Genomic DNA, 21,589 nt, shown 5'->3' with positions numbered 1-21,589 from the left:
GGTTTCTTCTTGTTATGTATTTTGTGTTTTTTTTATCTTGTATTTTTATGTTGTGAAGAGCCCTGAGATCTACAGGTGAAGGGTGGCATACAAATTTAATAAAATAATCATGCTACTAATGCCTCTAGTTTGTTTAACTGGAGGATACTGAGAGGTGTGTTTACATGTCTTGCTCTGTGCTCCTTTGCCCCATGCCCTGTCTATCACTGGCCCCTGGAAGGTTGCTCAGAAGGGAATGCGGCCCTTGGACTGGAAAAGGTTCCTCACCAGTAATCTTCTTGGCCCTCAGGTGAATAAACTTCTTGTTTCCTTCTCTACAATACAGCCGTCCACCCAGACCTGTCACTGGAAGAATGGGAGGCCCCTGTACAGAATGAGTTCTGGTTTGTTACCAGGAAATGGAAAACTCCAGGAAAGGAAAATGACTGGCTTTTTAACAGTTTTGTAGTTCAACCACTGCTTTCAGAAATGTCCCATCTTCTTCTGGACGACTAGTGGACACGCAGCAAAATGAATCCAACAGAGGAAATAATGAATACAGAAAATACAGTATTGTATTATTTACTGAAGGAAATAACAAGTAAAAATCATGGAGGTTTTGTTTCCCCCCCTTTAAAAAAACCAGAACCATACAAGTATTGATGTGAAAATGTAAAGAACCGTGTTATAAAGGTGCGACCTGAAAAGGTATCTGAACAACCTGAAACTACTATGATTCAAGTGCTGCTGTTCATATGGAAGGTGAAATTAATGAATGGGTTTCACAATGCAATAATGTCCATACAAAACTTGAATAGACATTTTAGTAGCTCAGTATATATTGCCCCCTTTCCATCCAAAGGAATATTTCACTGGGAGTTTTCTTTAAAAAAATATTATCTTTCCCAGTCAGGGAAGGAAAGGGTTTTGTTCTTTAAGAAACTGTGGCTTCCAGAGGCAGGCAAAGTTATAGCACTGCAGATAAATGAACCACTTTCCCTATACAACATAAAATCTTATTTTAATATTAAGGATTATTTTACAACTCAGTGGAAATATGCAGCAATGCAATATATTTCCATCGTCCGGATGGCAAAAAAGCACTCTTAACAGTCACAAGAGCCTGCCTTGTGTTAGCTATAAAAAAAATAGATTTATATATATATATATGTATTTATATATATATACGCATGTATGTATGTATGTATGCTGCTACTATGTGCATTAAACAATACTTCTACATGAATCTGCAGGGATTGCAACACATTTAATGTTTGTCTTGGGGAGGGGTGCGGTGGAACCAACAGCACTGTTCTCAAGTGACCTGTGACAGAATGGTAAGAGTTAAAAATGGTAATAATTTCTTTTTGTGTTTCAAGGCTGTTTCCCCTCTGGCATCAGCCAAACACATCTACCACTTCTGTTTCAATCCACATTTCAGGAGCATAAGCATTATCCCTGAAACTATCAGCTAAAAATACTAGGCGTGGCCACACCTAAGCGACTTACTCCCAAGCGAGCATACCTGGCAGTGCTGACTCCGTCTCACTTTTGTGAAGATCAAAACTGAATATTAGTCCAATTTCTCTGTATATTCCAGCAGGACAGCTCAATTTCACCATAGTGAAAAACCTTACAGCTTTTTTTCTTTTTAGAAAACCCCCCTGACAACTCTCTAATGCTTTGTCAACTATAGAAATATAGTTGTGAGCAAAACAATAATAATCACAGTTCATGGGATATAAGCCTACAGAATACAAGAAGGACTCTTGTTGTTTTCAGATGTATATCATGTTTCTGGACTTGGGTGGAGTTTTCTAATTTTATTTTTAGAAATGAAAATTACATTACTCATGAACTGCAGAAAACTGCTTAGCTATGTTATCTGCATCAGATTGATCTCACCAGCAGCCTTGTCAAATGAGAAGCATTGCCTCTGGGGCTGAAAGGATAACCCACCGGTAACAGCTGGGAAAAAAACACCATCACTGCACTGGATCCAGAAGGGAAGCACTGTTCTGAACTAAAGCTTTATATCCCGAATCACTCTACATCTCCGATACCTGGAGAGCATGGCAACTGTGTTCATCATTCTCCTACTGTAGGTGTTTCTGAAGGGTGCTACTGAAACATGGCATGGTGATTTGCTGTGAGGGGGGCAAAAAAATATCTCTGAAAGGGTAATCGGGTATCCTAGACACTTTTCCTTGGAGAAAGTTCATCCAGAACTCCATTCTGTCTCTCTCTTGGGTTTACAGCAGCTTAGATTTCCATTTCTTTCATCAGAGGCAGAGTAAATGTCTCACACCTGTAGGCCAGTACTGGTGATCTGCCTTAGAAATCCTAGCACTGCTCTGACACAATGAAGCCTTCCTTTTCGCCCACAGGTTCCACTTCGGCGTAAGCAGGGTGTCCAGAGCCTCTTCGAAATTTCATTGCAGGCCATCTGCTGGGGCGACGCTAGAAGAGTGGACAAGAAAAACAAAGGCAGTCAGACTCTAGCAGAAGCTGTCCCAAGCTCTACATCAGTGGTGGCCAAACTTGGGTCTCCAGCTGCTTTGGGACTACAATTCCCATCATCCCTGACCACTGGGTCCTGTTAGGTAGGGATGATGGGAGTTGTAGTTCAAAAACAGCTGGAGACCTAATTTGGCCAACATGGCTCTACATAAATCTATGTAAAAATGTAGGGTCAGTTCCACAACTAGGCCACATTCGCACCACACATTTAAAGCACCACCATACAGTTGTAAGGGAAGGGTGCTGAGAGTTATTTGGAGATCCCCTATTCCCCCTCACGGAGCTACAATTTTCAGAGTGGTTTAACCCTCTTCCCCCAGGGAACTGCGGAAATTGTAGTTCTGCGAGGGGAATAAGTGTCTCCAAACAACTCTCTGCATCCTTACATTACTGTTTGTTGGGATATTAATCAATGGGACTTCAGTTAGTCATTATGACAATAGTTCTGTGTAACTTGCCTGATGACACACAATCAAATGGATTCTAGAATTTCAGCAAAGCTGCCTGGGATTGTTCACATTCCGTGTGTAAACAACCATTTCTGATGTTGTAAATCAGAAATAAAAATAATCAGTTTATGTAAGATGGGATGCAGCTGTCATACAAGAAGTGAAAAACCCTGCAAGTTACTTTAAAAACTTGAAAATTGTCCAAAGTACATCTTTCCACATCTTTTTTTTTTAAAGTTTTGCTTCTGAAGTTTCTCATTAATAATAACATAGTCAGGGTTGTCTAATTGTACCTGTCAAGCTATGAAACTTTGACAAGAGCTATTATTAGTTCACTTGACTGAGCTACCGATCCAAACTCAAATATTTCAGCTATTAATTGATAATACAAATAAAAGTTAATTGTCCTGGCGGGATTTGCAGCTCTTCACACTCCTGAAGTCCAGGAGAAGCCAAATTAATCTCTCATCATTTTTAGTCTTAGCAGTAGCTACTAAGCTGAGAGAAAGTAAAGGATGAGGAAGAAGTATGTAGTACAGACCTAATTCACAAACACTGATTAAATTTTATATACTGCATACGAGTGGAACTTTTTTAAAAATTAAAAAATGTATCTACAGAAGATGGCTCTAGGACTGGAGCTCCAACTATGGGCAGTGGAAAGGATTTTAGCTCCATTCCCTCCCCCCCCCCCCTGAGCAAGGTAATTATGTAATCTGCTGGAGTACCAGGGTAACTGACAAACCCCCTTTGCCCTGGAAACTAAGTGACTAGGTTATGAAGTCTGACACAGTTTAGTATAGAAGCAGTTAAGAAAATGAGGGAAATAATGAAGCACAGGCTGGGTACTTTCTTCTTTTTCTTCATTGAGGTCCTTACTTCACACTAACTGTTCAAATGGTAGCATTTCAGTTAGCTAAAGATTAATTTGTTAAAGCTCAATGTGTTTTACACTTTTTCTTTTAATTCTCCCTGGGCCTATGGTTAAAGGGGCAGCCATGATGAACTGCTGAAATGGCCATGGGACAATTATGGCAAAACATTATCTACTTTATTCACACATATCTTTGTCAAACTAAATGTGCTTTTTGTGGTTCTCCTTATGATCTCTGCCTTGCATTGCAATGGTGGAATCTAGGGTTTAGAAATTGGTACCAAAGATGACAGGTGTAATGAGGAACCAAACAAACCAAAAGTTTAAAACTGAGTGGGAGTGTTACCGAGTTTACTTAGAAAAACATTGTTCCCAAACAAAATCCTTAATATGCTTTGATTAATTTTCACAAATTAGATAACAGACAGATAATGTACGCCATGTAAGATCAGTGAACTAAAAGCTGAGAGACAGTTAAAAAGAAAAAGAAGAAGTAAGGACCCGCAGTGAGGTGGAGGGAAGTCAGCTCTAAAGACTTAAGATAAAGTATGATTTGATGTTGATTTATTCTGTTTTTTCTTTATGTACCTTATTATATTTTGAAGAATGAATGGAATAACTGTAGTAATAATCAAACTCAATAAAGAATATTGGGAGGGGGACTCTTTAAAAAACAAAACAAAGCTTGCTAAACTGAACTAAACTGAAACTAGATCAGCTTATTGCTTAAGTGTCCAGATGTCCTTAAACAGAAATGAGCTATTTGTTATTAGCCTTTGGAAAAACAAACCAGCCGGCTTCTCTCTTTGCCATGTACTCAAATGAATACTATAAGCACAGCAGCAAACACACCACCAGCTGGGCAGAGAACACCAATCTAATTAAGAAGCTCTCCTGGATAGCCTTCTAACATCTAACAAAGATATCCCATAGTCTATTCAGATGTTAGCCTCACTGAGTACTTGGGGGACTTGTGCAATGAGACTCTCAGGTAAGTGAACATAGGACTGCAGATACAGAATGCACATGGCAAGCATGGCTGCAGAACACCCTTGTCTTTCAAACAATGCCAGTCAGTTAAGGTATTTATTTACGGTGAAAGTGTTACTAAAAACAATGGGAGGGGGAGTGTTATGTGATTTTGTATGCGTGCACAGCAACCCACTGGGACTGTAAAAAAAAAGAAAGTTCTAGATGCTGTGAGCAAGTAAGTAGTGGGAGAGATCTGTTATGCACATGCCACAGGGAGATAAAGATTAGGGGATAAGTGATGAAGGAGAAGATTGGTGATAGAATAGCTGAACAGATGTGCTCACTGGGGTTTAATGATTTCCACATATTGCGCAAGCAAAGGAATATGGGTATATTGGCATTTAATGACTATTCCCCCCATGGCTCCTGATGAAACTGAGAAGCATATTGTTATGCCTTATAAGGAGCTATATAATTTTTTATGTACACCAATAATGCTGTACATTTTACCTACTACGAGAATTCAGTTACAGCAATTACGAGCGCTGTGTATGCGCTCTGATTCAGTGTTAGTTTGCTGAGATTCTAAATAATCTCTTTATATGCATTTCCTTCCATGAGTTTATTCCACAGTAAGTTCATAATGTCTGCGGTGGAGATCATTTCAGAAACATGTTGTTTTGTCCACCAATGCACACAGAAAGGGTGCCTGAAACTATTCTGCATGCTGAGAGGCTTGCCAAATTGGAAACATAACAGTTTATCATGGGGGTGGGGTGTCTCCATTACATTAAACATCTTTTTTTGTTATTTGCTGCATGCAGAGAAATGTAAATTATGAGGTGCCTTCGCTGGATTACTTGCAATTTTACTACCAATTTACTAAACAAGTCCTTGTGGTAACTTGCTACATTACAATATTTATTAAAGGGGAAATGATAGCATTAGGGCTAATCAAGCAAGCAAGCAAACAAGTTTCATTTTCATTTTTGGGAACTACTGAGTCTTCTCTCCCCCCCTCCATCAACAACCCCACAGTTCTGTCACTGTTGCTGGTCATGAAGCCACTCCCCCCCCTTTAAAGGAAGAGGGCTCTACAGACTGGTGAAAGAGCTGTGCAGATTCCAACGAGACACGTCTACTCAAAAGTAGTCTCATTTGAGTCTAGGGTTGTAGATTAATGCTCATATTGAAATCATTTGGCATTTGATTTGTTGATTCATCCATCCATCCATCCATCCATCCGCCTAGCAAGGATGTTGGCATTCCCATGATGAAATTGCATTGATGACGATCAGCATGCAGAATGGTCCAGTTGCTGTGGAGGTGGATTGTGTTGCTTATGTGAATGATTTCTACCTTCAGTTGAACCCAGTGAGGCACAACCACTTTACCCACACGAGTAGAGTACAGCAACACTGAGAGCAATGCTGTGTGATACGAGAATCTTCACTCCAATTCAGCAGCTTGTCCAGATGAAAAGGCTTCTCTCCATATCTGTTCCTTTGCATGCAGCTGTGCGGTGGATGCATAACTTTTCCTTGCATAGGCAAGCATTAAATGAGTGACCAACATACGGATTGGCAAATCCACTGAATTGCATAGCATATCCGCACAGGTGGCCATCTGCTTAGCCTTAGACACTCGCATGCGCATTCAAACAGCAAAGGAATGAAGTAGATAAATCTTCCCTTCTATTCCTAGATGTGCTTCCACATACACTGGATGGTGCCTCTGCAAAAGGCAACAGTCTGAAGCCCCAGGACACAGCCCTATTGCTGAAGCTAAGCAGGCTGGACTCTGAGTTGCCTGCAAGAAACTCTGCCAGGGCTCTTGAAAAGAAGAGCAGGGTATGAAAAATAAAGAAATGCAATTCCTACAGAAACCAGCAGTCATATGCATCACATTGTTGCCCACAGCCGTGTCTGGAACAAGGCTACTGTCTACTTTCCTATAAAAACAGTGATACTTCGGTGTTTTCTTTTCGTAAGACACAGAAAATTTGCAACAAAGGAACACTGAGTTAAGATGAATTATTTCCACCATTATTGATAATGGCATGTGTTATACTGATATTAACTAGTGTATCATGATGGCACAGGCACATTAATATGGTCAACTATTGCAAAGATGATTCAGAGACAGGGTTGGAGACAGACTACTTGACCTCAGAAATTTATTCAGCAAACAAGTCAGATCTGTCACTTAACACGTCGTTTTGGGGAAAAGGTCATGCTCAAGTTCGCTGCAGTTAAACTGGCTTGAGATACACTCCCTGCCTGTTATCATACTGCCCAGCTAAAGGCCAAGCATTGTAAATCAAAGAAGAACAATAGCAACACGACAGGAAAAGACAAAAGCCAGTGCTTATCAGGACTCTGAGAATACTTCAGAGTTTCAGCATACAGGAAGCAGACCAGCCTCTGACCAGGTTATAGGTGGAAGAGTTGGTGATCTAGTATGACAAACACATCTCACCTCAATAAAGAAGAGACTGGCTGCTGACGTTGGATGGTGGTACATATAAACTGTCACAAGTATTGCCGCTGCAACAATCAGGACCAGTATGAAAATCCCAACAATTAAACCTGCGTGAAGAGTCCCGCTTTTTCTCTCTGCTGCACTGTCATCTGTTGAGGCTGTAAAAAAGAAGAAAGAACACCATAAAACTCCAACCCAACATTTCATTTTGTTCCCCTCTTTCCCATAAATACAAGGTTTTACTCTAGGAAACTGAGGCGCCTCTTTTCCTGTGAGCTACATACTCATATATTGCCAATGAAAATGGACAATTTCCAAATGCTCTCTTTATTTCTAGCTCAGTAAACAACATTAATATAGTTTAGGGAAAGAAGATGAGTAAGGCGGGAGGCAGGAATGGGACATGATCAAGATGTAGAACTTGGGGCCATCCAAGGAAGCTAGATATGGAAAGAGCAAGGAGGGCAAACACACAAAAGCACTTATTTACACAGCGGTCCTGAAAGAGATAGTGATGGTCACCAACTTGGATAGCTTTAAAAGAGGATTAGACAAATGCATGGAGAATAAGTCAAATTCAATGGCTACTAGCCAGATGGCTATGTTGTATTTTCACTGGAGGCAGTGTGCCTCTGAATGCCAGTTGCTGGGAATCTGGTCCTGCCTTTGGTCCTGCTAGTGGGCATCCCATAGGCTTCTGGTTGGCCCCTGTATGAAGAGGATGCTGAACCAAAGGGGCCTTTGGCCTGGTCCAGCAGGGCTTTCCTTCTTTGCACACGAAATGTAGGCATCCCAGCGTTTCCAAATTAAGCCACCTAATGAATCTACGTTTTGTTTTCCCACTAATGTAGCACCGCTGCCTACAGACATACATTAATTGAACGCTGCAGGTCATCATCACATCTTGCAAGCTTCCAAGTTACGAGCTATCGCAAATCTTTCTGAGGAAGAGTCAATAAAATTGGGCAAGTGCAGAGCATCATCTTCCAAACTTCTGTGCTACAGCGGAGCAGATGGGCATTAAATGGTCCTCAAATATTTTGATCGGAACAGAGCCTAAGTACCATATAAAAATGCTGCTGAAAGCCATCCCGTTGCTAAACTTTTATGGCAACACGTTCCATGTTGTAATACGCTGACAGCCGAGAAAGGGACAAATCGGAGCAAGTACCACCGACAGCAAAACAATCTTCCAAAAGCTAGCCAACCAGAACTCTGTTTAAAACTGATGCCATGAAGTTTAGTATATTTAGCTAGTTTCTTGGCGTCTGGCTGCCGGTGGCAAAGAACAATTGTAGTTTTGGATGCTCTGGACATCTAATGGGATACTGAAAGCTTACTATTGGGTAGAATAGCCTGTTTTCCATAAATAAAACACTGCATGGGCATTGGACCAACACTGCCAGATAAATAAGAGTCATCAAAAGAGGTCATTCAAACCCAGGAGTGTAATCCTATGGTCCCTGGGAAGGGCTACATTGGCCACTACTCAGCTGGGAGCTGTATGCAATTGTGGCTCCCTTGTGAGCATACATGAACGGTGCATGGGTTTTCAAGCTTATGTCTATCGCATTCAGAGCATGCCCTGAAAACATTTTTAAACATTGCACTGGCACCAGGAGCTGCTGGCAGGGAAGGGTGGTGGCATGCCCGTGGCTTCATGGCATTGATGATGTTGCAGATTATTGAGAAGAAAGCGGGAAGTGAGGTTGGTGCTGCACTAATGGAACAAATCTGGTTCACCCACCAGGGTGTTCTTCTCCCACCTGGTAAACTACAGTGACGTTGCTGCCCAGAGGCTACATGCACAACAATGCCACTCCATGCTGGCTGCTCTTGATTGACACCTGCTATTCTTTTAACTGATTCTATAACTGATGGATAAATTGATTTATTTAATTGGGTTGTTGCTGTTGTTATTACAGTATGCTGTTTTATAGTATGTTGGGAAATGCTCTGGGATTCTTTTGCAAGAGAATGGTCTCTAAAAGTTTTGTTAGTAACCACCAGAAATCAGGGGTCTGAGGCAGCAACACTAACCTGTCACCATAAAGATCTTAATAATGTGGTATGGAAGCAGTCCATTTGTGGTGTATTTCTAATTCCCACCAATAAGGAGCTACTAAATAGGCCCTAACAAGGAGACCGACACATTTTCGAAGAGTTCACAATTTGCAGTCCAAATCTTCCTGTGGCACCAGTATGTGTGAGTTAAACTTCTTCACAGTAGATACAAGCAAAGCTCTATTAAAAAGAGATTCAGGCCACAGACATCTTAGATAATGCTGGATTTCAACAAAACCACAAGCTAAGAGAGTAAGAACCATAAAAACTAATCCTATCCATTTGATATTCATACAGTGTTTAGCATCCAGGTTTGAAAACGAGAATTCTGTCACTTCCAGACAATACATATGCCAACATCTTGTCAGTATTTCTGCCAGCCTCTGCTTATGAAGCGCTCCATGTATATTGGACATGGGGATCAGCATGCCAAATGCAAAAGGAACGTGAGGTACGTGTGTGTGTGTGTGTGTGTGATTTTTAAGTGTCAAACGGTATACAAACAAATGATCTGCATAACTGAAGTCCCATAAATTGATAACCTCAAGGTTAAAATGTAAAAGGGAAATCATTTTTACTCTGTTGGCACAGACAATGAAAAGGGTTGTCAACTTCGAAAACTTTTCGCTGGCAGAGAAGGCACCAGTTTCCTTACAAAGTGGTGGAAAAGAAGGGAAGGAAGAAGCAACCTCAGAACTTTTTGCGGGTGAGAATAATGTATTATGTTAACCACAGCTTATCTGATGTTGCCAGGACAATGGAACCCTGCTTGGCTTCTTGAGGCTCCTCTCCTCACCATCTCTTCAAAGTTCATTTGCAATTAAGGTGACCACAAGAGAGTGCACTTAAGTCTCTGACTGCTTTTGATGAAAGCGCTGGTGCTGTGCTGTTTTTGCTGTAATTATTTGTATTGTTTTAATAGATTTTTCTCTCTCTCTCTCATTTCATGTTCACTTAAAAAAAAAATCTATGTTTTTAGCTGTTCTTATTTTTATTTGTAATCTACCTTGAGTCCATGTCAGGGAAATAGATGGGGTATTCTACCTGAAGACCAAAGTAAACAGGATGCTATAGCTAAAGGAGTCAGTGTAGCTATGAGACTCCCGAGAAGAATTATAAAATCTTTTTCTTTGTACTATTTCACAATCTAAATTGTCCCCCCCCGGAAGCTTCTATTTCTATGTACCGTATTTTCCGGCGTATAAGATGACTGGGCATATAAGATGACCCCCAACTTTTCCAGTAAAAATATAGAGTTTGGGATATACTCGCCGTATAAGACTACCCCTCTTCCAACGCACACCAAATAAAAATTAAAAAAAACCAGTCGCCAGTCTGGCTCGGAAATCCTTTCTGTTGCTGGTGATTGGGGGGCTTCTGGGGCCAATTTCCAAGCATATTTCTGCTTAATCTAGAGAGCTTGGTGTCCTCTGATTTAATTTGCTGTCATTTTGTCCTTTGTTGGGAAGTTGCTGCAGGAGCTGCTGCTGAAGCCAGCGTATAAGATGACCCCCGACTTTTGAGAAGATTTTCCTGGGTTAAAAAGTAGTCTTACACGCCAGAAAATACAGTACCTGTATTTCCCCCCACTAAGGATGAAATTACAGTTTGGAGGAGAGGGTTAGATCAGGAAAACAGCATTGGGAGAAAAGGTCCACACCCACCCACCAGATCCCTCAGTGATGCAATCAGGATCTATTTCCACCCCCTTCTGCTTTTAACTTTAAAAAGACAAACAAGCAGAGTATCCAGTAATGGATTTCCCTTCTGCCTGTAATGTGGGGCTGAAAATTTCCTAGTGATTTATTTTTCCATGGAAGATTTTCCATTTCAAAAGTTTATTAGTGACAATGAATGGATGCCCATTGCAACACATTATTATGCAAGGTCGGCAGTTTCAAAGTTTTGACATTTGTTTACTCCATACAAGTAAAATAAACATGCTAAATTAGATCACTCTCCAGGGCATGGGGTGTTTTCTTATGAAAATAACCCAAATTTGCATGGGAAGATTGTAATTCAAAATTCTCTGGAAAAACCACTTCACTGCTTTTGTCAATCCCCTGCTGTCTTACTTTAGATGGCAGAAAACACCAAAAGGCTCCACAGTTATAGCCCAGATTGCATCCTGCGGACATTCTGAAATCAGTTGTAGAATGAATGAAATGAATCCGCTATCATTCTGAGTCTCTGTCTCTTCTCCATTATAAGATCCCAGCCCCCCAAAAGGAAGCAGTAATGTTGGATATCACTGAGCATTAGCCTACAAGGCATGATGAGAAAGCAACAAAGTACTATCCAAAGAATTCTCCTTCTATGAACCAAATGAAATTTAATTGCAATCCTCAGATCTTTTACCCTAGAATAATTCTCTCTGAAATCCAAATAATTGCTGCAGAGCTATGTTATTTGCAGACCACATCTCAATTCCTTTTGGGATTACAAATTCTAAGAGTAAATTGATCAAGGACACATCTTTTATTTGACCTGCATATGCAGGCTTTTGAATGCAACAGAGATCTTCTGCTGGTGTTCTGCATATTCTCAATCCTGGAGGCTGTTCTGATGCAAAAACAAGTTTAAATTCAATGGCAGTCATTTATATAACCTTGCCATTTATATAACTGCTTTTCAAAGCAAAATAAGATTTTGGCATCCAGCATGGAGGAAAAAAAGTTACATTCCCATCACTTAAGGAAACAAACCGTAGTGATTTGAACAATCTCTTTGCTTAATTTCTGCACTACTCTGAACACTTTCAGCAGCAAAGGCTGCAGTAAAAAACGGTGCTTAGTGAAGCGCGGGGGGTGGGGGGGTGGGCTGGGAAAAATCTGGAGCAAATCCAGGCATTTTATACCAACACACTTTTGAGCAAACTCCAAAACCCCATGAAACAAGCTGAAGTGAAAGCAATTTATCAGAGTGACTAGATTAAATTTCCTCAAAGTAAAGATTATTAATCTGGGAGGCTGCTTTCCCAGGATGAATGACTTCAGCACTTTTCTCTTCCGGCAGAGAATTTAAACAAGCCCTTTGTTAAGAGAGAAAGAAGGAGTAAACACCCAGCTCATCATTCCTTGAAACAAATAGCACCACTTCCCCGAGAACCTCACCATGAAAAAGCACGGAAACCTAGCCATATCAAAACAGAAAATGCTCGAGAATAAACATAGCAATTTTACAGCGCGCGCACACACACACACATATGTATATATATAGATATTGACTTACAAGTTTATGTTATTTTTAGCAGTTACCAAGACTGCTGATAGCACTAGCAGTGAAAAATGGTTGAGATGAGCCAAAAAGTGATGGATGTTCATGCAATATACTGGACAGCCAGTATTGTATAGTGGTTAGGTTCCTGGACCAGGATGTGGGAGGGCCTAGTTCAAATCCCAACTCAGCCATGAGGCTCCCTGAGCCAATCTCCATCACTTGGTCTAGCCTACCTTGCAGAATTGTGAGGGTAGCGTGAGGAGGCGGAGAAGGAAGGAAAGGTGGCATCCAAATGAGCTCATTGAAGGAAAGGTGGCATCCAAATGTAATAATACGTAAAAACATTCACCACTCCACCTTTCAGGAGGGTTGGGGCTGGATTTTGAACCATTCAATTATCTATCAAGGGCTCTCCTCTTCCTTTTCCTCTTGTGCTTGGCTTTGATTGTCTCTTGGTTCAGAAGTGCATGAAATGGGTTGCTTGTGCACAGACCTGATTACAACGGAAGGTTTTGGTAATTCTCCTACAGATGCAGCTGATTACGGAGTCTGATTTCAAAAGGGTATATAGCATTTTCAGAAGAAACAATCTTGTTGCTCATATGAATATAGGTCCAGTAATTAATACTTCTTTGAGATAAAGGAATCTGGTGCCAGAAAAGAGTTTTGGAATACAGAAGCGGGTGCAGTTAAGAATCAGCAATCAGGAGGCTGATGAAATGAACAAAAGGAGGAAAAGCAGGGATCTGGGATGATGCCAGAAGGAAGGGTGAACAACATGAGAAGATGGCAATGAGACCAGGAAGCAGTAGCGGGCAATGTGGTGCAGCAGAGTTACTAAACCAACCTTCTGGAATGACTGACACTACTTTTCTGACAATAATTTTCAAGGCTTTACATTTTCAGGGGGAGCAACAGACGCTTTAGAAGTATTGCAGATAAGAGAAGCTATTACTAAACTTTAGCACAACTTGTTCTAGCTTGAAATTTCACTTTTTAAAAGTCGGGACAGAAGGTCTAAATGGCTCAAGTGGTTGAAAAATCTTCCAAGATAGGACTTAATTTTCAGCAGGGGTGGACCAATCTGTCAGTTTTGGTTTCTCCTTCTTCCAAGCTTAAATTCAGTTCACCAGATTTCCACATTTTTTTGCAATTAAAAAGAAGTCCTCACAAAATAGCATTTTAAAAGTGCACCTCTTCTAAAATATACATTTTTGTATTCAGTTTTGCCTAACATACACATTTCTGAAAGTGATGTATCCTAATGTTGTTTTCACATATACATGCATTTTAATACACATTGTCCCCATATATGTGCAATTTTGTTTCACATATTTTTTGGGCTGGAGAACTGCATTGCAAAATTCAGAGAAGTGTGAATTTCAGAGGATAGCTTGTTTCTCAGTTCACATATTGCTTCTGGAAGTGCAAATTAAATAGATTTGCATTAAAAGACAAATTGAATTTCTCCCTCACCCCTTCTTAGGGCAGACCCAGACAGAACTGCTTTGCTGCCTCTACCAATCAACATTTACAATATTCCAAAAAAGCTGAGCTGGAGGACATATAGCGAGACAGACTGTACCTTAAAAAGACAACACACATCTGGATAAACTGTATTTCTAAAGGAGAAGCCAATAAAAGCAATGGGGAATTTACAACGAGAAACCATTCAGCGTTCCCACGGGGGTTCAACGCTTTTAATTACAGGTGATTTCCCCATAAATATAAAATAAAATAAAAAGGTCAGAATAGTTTGACCTAAGCCGGCAGTAAGATTTAAAATGTAATTAAGTCACCGTGTGATAAATTATGGCCTTAAGTGTTACAGTGTGAAAAGAATGGCAGGATTATTAAGAATCCTTTGGTTGTTTCTAATCAAGTATTGACTGTGGCGCCCCAACGGAGCCCAAGTAACGACACAGCCTCATTGATCAGATATAACTCCCTTCTCCAATTCGATAAGAGTTTAATAGAGGATCTTATTTTGGGAAAGCTGATGGCTTTTTATTTGTCTGGCTTGGGATTGTCTGCCTGAAAGGCTAACAAAGCACAGCTAGAGAAGTTTTATCAGCCTAATCTGAAGGCTAGGATAAAAAGCAGTGCATAATTGAGGATGTTCCATGAGCAGAGCCCCCAATTTAAAAGGTAGCAGTTAGCATTTAGTTCTTCCTCCCCATTTTATTTGTTTGTTTCAAGCAGTACTGGGAAGAAAGCAACAGCATAAGCGCAGCTCTCTACATAACTACCACTTTTACAAGACTTTCCATGCTGAAGTGCCCCACAGACATTCAGAGAAAACTCAGGTCGTAAACAAGCTGAGTAAAGACTGACCGGGGCGGGAGGGAATCAAGCGCTTCTAAGCTGAGTTGCATGATTACAATAATCACGAGAAATCAGCCATCCACAGACTTGAAATTCCATGCTGCATAATGTAGAGTTTTACAGGTCGTCACTGGAGGCAAGCAAACCAGCCCTTTTGCCCACACGCTTCTAGCAAAAGCTAAGGCCATGGAAATACTCAGAAATCTGATCTCATATATCATCACTATATGTACTTGGTTTGCTTTTGCTTTGATTTCTTCCTTTGGGGAAAGGGAAGTCCATAACAGGAAAAGATCTATTGCTGTTTTCTGTTAACACAACAACAACAACACATGACTGATTTCCAGTATTATAAATTGCATGCAGCAACTCTTCTTTAGACCTGGAAAGCCACAATCAGAACATACTGAGTGCTGAACACTCTGACCTTTGCTGTGAAATGTGCTGGAATGAAGCGCAGATGAGAAGCAATTAAGGGCTGATTTGCTCTGTCTTCAGAAAAGGGAAAGGGGGGGGGGAAAGCTTCCGAAGCATGGTTACTAGCAGAACATAAACAACGGGACTTAAAAAATAAACAATGAAATGAAAAGGAAATGAAAGAATGAGCTTGGGGGGGGGAATTACTGACTCCTAAAGCATCCTTGACATTCTGAAACACAGAATTAATTGTGGTTGACTGATGAAGAGCTACAGTCCATCAATAGCGATGGGAGGGTTGTTGCTGGCTGATCAATGTTATTATTCTGTCCCAAATTTCCTCTATAGTGTCAGGAGTTGAGCAATGTAGTCTTCTTTGCCTGCCTAAACTGACAGGTCCTGGGCACAGAAGTAGTTTGCAAGTGAAATGTGTTTTGCACTAGGAACATCAGAGGCACATGCTTGAACAGTAAGAAGAGAATAGAAGCTACAGCAACCTCTGTGACCATATGAACACATGGAATGAGCACTTAACTTTTGGGAGTGTGCAAGGATGTGAAATGCATTAACAAGATACCTTGGGTGGGAAGGAGATTCTTAAAAGACAGTGCTCTTTTAAGGAACCACACAGATGAAAGGGTAACTATGGTAGACAGAATTCTGGAACCTTTATGAGTTCCTCAGATCTGAGCTTAGGCCAGGGATGAGACCATCCAGGTGTTGATGGACTCTTAAATCCCACCACCCCTGATCACTGGCTATGCGGCCTGGGATTAATGGTAGTCCCCTTCCCTGGCCTCAACCAAAACTAAGTCAGGGAGGCATGACTGACAAAATTAGTCCATTCTTTTCTCTATTAGAATGTATTTTCCTACATCTACCTTTGTTTTCCTAGTTAGGCAAAGCAGGGCATATACTCCATAAATCAATAAACCAGTGTCAAGTATGTTTGACTAATTTGGGGAAATGAATTATGCATTTAATAATGTCAATAACATAATAACGTACTGTGTACTCTCCTGGAATGTCTTCCATAGTATTGTGGTACCAAAAAATAAAATATAATAATAATAATAATAATAATAATAAGAAGAAGAAGAAGAAGAAGAAGAAGAAGAAGGCAAGTGACTTCTCCTGTGGGTTCAGGACAAGGTTTCTCTGAGACAGATTAATGTGGTTCCATGGAATGTAGCTGACATTATTTGAACACAAAGATTAGCTGCTCTTACCTCCATTATCTTTTAGGTGTAACGCTATCTTGGTATCATCTAGAAAAAGAAAATCAAAGCTATTAGAACACAGAACTTTGCATAAAAATCTGATATAATGCTTTACTTGTGAGTCTTATTATTTCCAGTTTAACTTTGGTATTCTATTTGGTCCCACATTCACAGTAGGCTGTGCACATCAGTAATTTAAGAGCATTTCTGTACTACAAATATACAGTAATTTAGCATTCTCCAGTTTTTTGAAGCAACTAAAGATTCTTGACATCAAGAGGAGCTGGTGTTGTGCTGTCCAGTTTCAAATTCCCCAAATGAGGGGTGCTAAGAACTTGTAACACGACTTAGGAATTCAAAAGTTATTTTGATTAAATTAATGTAATTTAGTTTTGCCTGGTAAGTGACCTGTGTGCAGAATTGCATGGAAATCATTAAAAAAAATTGCCAAGTGCTTGCAGTTGTTGTTATTTTAACATTACCTGTCATTTTCAGAAGGTAAAAGTAAAATTCTTTTGTTTTTCCAAAAGTAGTTTATGTGCTTCTTCATCAAAATATATTTACAAAGCTAAATGTTGTCCAATCACAAAAAATAATAGCAGCTTTGAATTCCTCACAGCAAAAAACGGTATTTTTAAGATCTCTCGCTGAAGAAATGTGCAAAGGTTAACTTTCACACTGACCCCCTAAAATAACATGCCCTGCGTGATGCCAGAATGTTAATGTTACCTTTGTACAGTAGGGTGCTTTTCTTCCACACTCACACAACTCTGTCTAGCCTCCGTTCAGGCAAGCATGAGGGTTGATCAGAGTTTGAGGACAGAACCCCTCATGGCGGGTGCAGGGTGTGGCTCATGAAGCATTCCATGGATCAGAGAGAGAGGCCAGGAGGTCTGCATTCAGCCACTGGCCCTCCCTTGGTTTGTAGTATCTTTGGATCAGAATCACTACTTGAGGATTGCTTTCCCCTAATGTGCTGATGTCATGTGAGGTTTTCGCCCTAGGAAGCTTAGCACAACAGATAACCCCTTCCAGTTTAAGTTACCTTCTGTGGGTAGGCTAGTTGGCAGATGGGATGTCGTGGCTCCTTTGGTAGTGGTTAAAACTCTGAATCTCATTGTTGTCTGTTGGATAGCAGTAGTGGTATGCGGAGGCATTTGCGTCGGGTCTACATTCTTCTCACAAATCTTATCTTTAGACTACAGAGCGGGGGGGGGGGCACAAACAAGAAAGGAGAAAATTGGTTCTCAATGAAGGCCATTTGTCTCTGATCTACAGACATCTAAAGCAAGCACAAAATGTCAGACCGGAGTGAGTGAAAATGGAAACCTTAAATCAAGACTTAAAAATAAAATAAAAATCAAGACAGAATACTCTCTGCCTTGATTAAAAAAAAAAAAAAAAGGGAGAGAGGCAGTGCGGAAATCTGTAAGATGGTTGAGGATGAATTGCAGTGACCAAGTTGGAGGAGGGAAGGATCTCTGGGCATGCTCAGATTCTCTGCTATGCTGGGAATGCTGATTTGTCATGGAAGGGCCACATACATTAGTGGCTGTTGCACTACACAATTCCCTTCATCCCTGAACACTGTTGGCTGGGGCTGATAGTAGGGTCCCATGCTGGCTACCCCTATTTGTCATCATTACTTCACATGCTCTTGTTACGTTAATTACCGGGGGGGGCACATCTTTAAAGTTGTTAAATGTTACAAATATTCAGCATCAATGTATCCTTTTGACTTGACAGCTCAGGGAAGTTACCTAGCTTTAAAAATCATATAAAATCAACTCCTTTGCTAGTTTCCTTCATTCCTCTGCCAATTTGCTTCATTGGCCAAGGACTTGGAAACCACTCGGTCCCTGCCATGATCCCTCAAGCGGGAGGTCACGTACTCACAGGAAGGTACTCATAGGTGTCAATCGCTGGGCAAAGGCACTCCTCCAGACTTGCCCAGGTGGCAGACTATGCAAACCAAAGCTCTATTGTCCCTTTGTGGTAGGTGCTTAGAATGTACTTCCCAATACATATCCTGTATCCACCTGTTGCCCCAACACATTCCTCCTATGTTAATCATGTATAACCCTCCCCCTTTCTAATGTAGCAATGATGTAGTGATGATGCTTAATGAACTGTATGCTGGGATAAGATAGAAACTTTTAAGAGTCCTTGTCACCCCATCCTTGGGGTTCAAAATTCCTCTTTGAACCTGTTGCGCAATAAACTTTGGTCTACAGCTATTTGCTCCGGTTGGTGGCTGGACTCCTTCCTTTATTCCGCAGGGACCCGCGGGCTCTGCTCGACGAGCTGGGTGACTGACCAGCCTCGCACCTAGATTTTTCCATAACACTCTAAAGTTGAGACCTAGGCCTTCCAAACATAATCCAGGGCTAGTCTCCAGCGTGACCTGACATACAAGACCATCAGTATCTACAAAACAGTTGGCAGGCTAGGACTTTGGTACTAAGCCACTCATTTTGTTACCGTCCAGCATTTATAGCACATCTCATATTTTCCCATACCATGAATAACTAGTAAAAGGAAACATTGCTAAATCTTAAAAAACAACAACACCTACTTATCATATTTAAATGTCATTAACAGCTATTCTAGCATGCGTTCCAAAATGACAAGGTCGTTATGCATGGACAATACTCTGGGATTCAGCATCCATGCCCAAAAGATGCTGTTAGGGAATGTGAGGGAGAGGCACACTTGTAACCAGCATCAGGTGCTCATGGCAATAGTGATGGAGCAGATGTTCAGCTTTCAACCTTGATTATCTCCAGGGGAAGCTGATCCCCCAAATTCTCCTTTCAACATTGGTTAGCAGGGGAAAGTTGTATCTCTGGATCAGGACCATAATCTCAGGTTTGTTTGTTTGTTTGTTTGTTTATTGCCCCAGCTGTTCACCAAAAATATTTATTAAATATGGGACGTCAAAACATTACCTCTTCAGGGCATCCGCCATCTACCCAGTCTTGCCGATGACGATCAAATCCACTGGAACATCTTTAAATGATGGTAAGGGATTAAAGCGATCCAGATGCAAATGAAAAATAGATTGGTTGGATAAAGAGGGAAGGGGGGAGAGGAAGAGGGAGGGGGAGGGGGAAAGTAAGTCCTGTACTGTTAAACCTTTATGATCAACAGAGTATTCACTTCATTTAGGATGATATTCCAAGTCAAAATGATTAATTCTCCCTATAAGGAACTAATTTTCACGATTAGACAATTTGACATGTCAGTGTCTTTCTGCTATGGATAGTTAATTGTTTCATTTTACTATGCAGCAGGAGATTAAGGTTTGATCTCAAGCCCGTGGATTTAAGCCAATTTAATTTATTCTGTCCAGCATTTTCCCTTCATTTTGTATAAAGCCATACTACAAAGAACACACTGTACCAAGCAATGCGGCTCTGTTTCATCATACTAGGCGATCAGGGATATCAAGGAATCCATAAATGTCTGATCAGTGCATGCCAGGTTTTAGGCAAGAACCCATCCAAAACAGTCTCAAAAGCAACTTTTGAAGAAATTCTTTCCTTGAACTTTTCATTTTTTTATTGCAAAGACGTGGGATGCCCATAAACTTTTACCCTAATTAACTGAAAATTAATGAGGTTGACACCAAATTATAGTGTATGATATACAAGGAGTGCATTTTCAAAGCAGCTGGTAGAATTATGCTTTAATTATTCCCAGGGAGCATCCAACAGCGGAAGAATTGTCATTAATTGTTTTAAGGTGGCTTGAGGTCTTGAATAGGAAAAAAGTGCTGCAACTATGTAAATTATTAAGCAAGAAGGTGTGGAGTAATCAAGCTCAACTTACATATGAGATGTTGCTCAACTATAGAAATCAACCCAGTGCTATATTGACAGAAATTATTCAACGCTTGCAATTTTTAAAAAAATAACAAAAGCAAAACACATTCATTTATTTTGTTTCATCAACCATGGCTTGTAATAAGCCACAAAAACTGGCTCACACCTTAACACTCAGCTGAGTCTTTGATGAATATGAAACTAAACTAGGCAGAAGTCCTGCACTAGGGGCAGGAGAGAGGAAGGGAGAGGCGGTGCGCAGAGATGTGTACACACGATGTTAGACCACGGTTTAGCATGCAATCTTATCCACACTTACCAGGAAGTTAAGTCCCATTGCACAAATCAAGGCAGCTTTCTGCACTACTGAAGCAGGAAATCTCTGTCTATTAACTGCCTGCCTACACTGCATGAGAGGAACTGAAATAATTCCTGACCAAAAGATGTGGAACAAGCAAGTTATCTGGATTACTCTGCCCTAAGGAACTTGAAAGACCTAAGGGCACTGCTTATTTGACACTTTCTGCTGAGGCACTGGTGAACCTAAAAAGCCTTACTGAAAAGCTGCATTATCAGAAGTGATAGTTTTGGCTCCAAGTGAAGCTATCTGCAAAATGTTTCCAAGGCATATGTCAGAGACTCATCCGTCACAGAGCATATAATCATTGTTGCATCCCCAAATTACGACTCTGTAAGCTATCATTACAATGTATTTCCTGCTTAGAACACAACATTTAATAAGCCTTTCATTTACTGGCACAGCGATAATTCCCCATTGCCATGAAAACACCATGGTAGATTTGATTAGTTATGCCATTTGTACCATCTGTCAACACAGCCGTTTTATAACAACTTCATTCTCAAAGGATGACCCAAGTCTGCTCCTGGAGAAGCAATTAACAGACCACATTTGAGGACAGGGGAACAAGGGCCTTATTTGAAGGGGGGGGGGAAACCTGAGGATTCTCTGCTTCTCTTGTTTACATGGAACACAGAAATGTGATGTTAGGAGTTGCAGTGGGACGTTAAGAGATGTTTACAGACATAATGGTGATGGTTTGATTTGGCTAGTGGCTCTTGATAGGAAACCACAGGGAACAGAGCAGATTTATTCCAGGGTAGTGAATGTAAGAGACAGAAAGAAGCAGTAAACATCTTGAGGTCTCCTAGGGGGTCATTTGTCCCTATTTTTGGCACAGAAAAATAAGGCCGAGTGTTTATTTACTATGCTACCTGAAAGTTGTT

General features: G+C 40.6%; 1 protein-coding gene across 2 annotated transcripts in view; it reads right to left on the bottom strand.

Annotated features, from left to right (window-relative positions):
• Positions 1–545: 545 nt before the first annotated feature.
• Positions 546–21,589, bottom strand: part of PLXDC2 (plexin domain containing 2) — a 232,027-nt gene continuing 210,983 nt past the window's right edge. Inside the window, exons 10-15 of one of the 2 annotated variants that reach the window (XR_014161732.1) lie at positions 19,469–19,529; positions 17,566–17,719; positions 16,530–16,568; positions 7,273–7,433; positions 1,939–2,439; positions 546–1,879 (exon numbers count right to left, since the gene is read on the bottom strand). Coding sequence is in view for 1 of the 2 variants with exons in the window: in XM_081882493.1 (XP_081738619.1) it covers positions 2,323–2,439; positions 7,273–7,433; positions 16,530–16,568; positions 17,566–17,719; positions 19,469–19,529 (532 nt within the window). In the remaining variant the exon portion in view is untranslated. Of the gene's footprint in view, positions 2,440–7,272; positions 7,434–16,529; positions 16,569–17,565; positions 17,720–19,468; positions 19,530–21,589 lie in introns of both variants that reach the window. The other variant, XM_081882493.1, reaches the window with a different exon arrangement.

The sequence above is a fragment of the Podarcis melisellensis genome, assembly GCF_964234715.1.
Source record: "Podarcis melisellensis genome assembly, chromosome: 12".
NCBI lineage: Eukaryota > Metazoa > Chordata > Lepidosauria > Squamata > Lacertidae > Podarcis > Podarcis melisellensis.
Note: the sequence above shows the minus strand (reverse complement) of the source record. Positions and strands in the feature narration are given on the sequence as shown.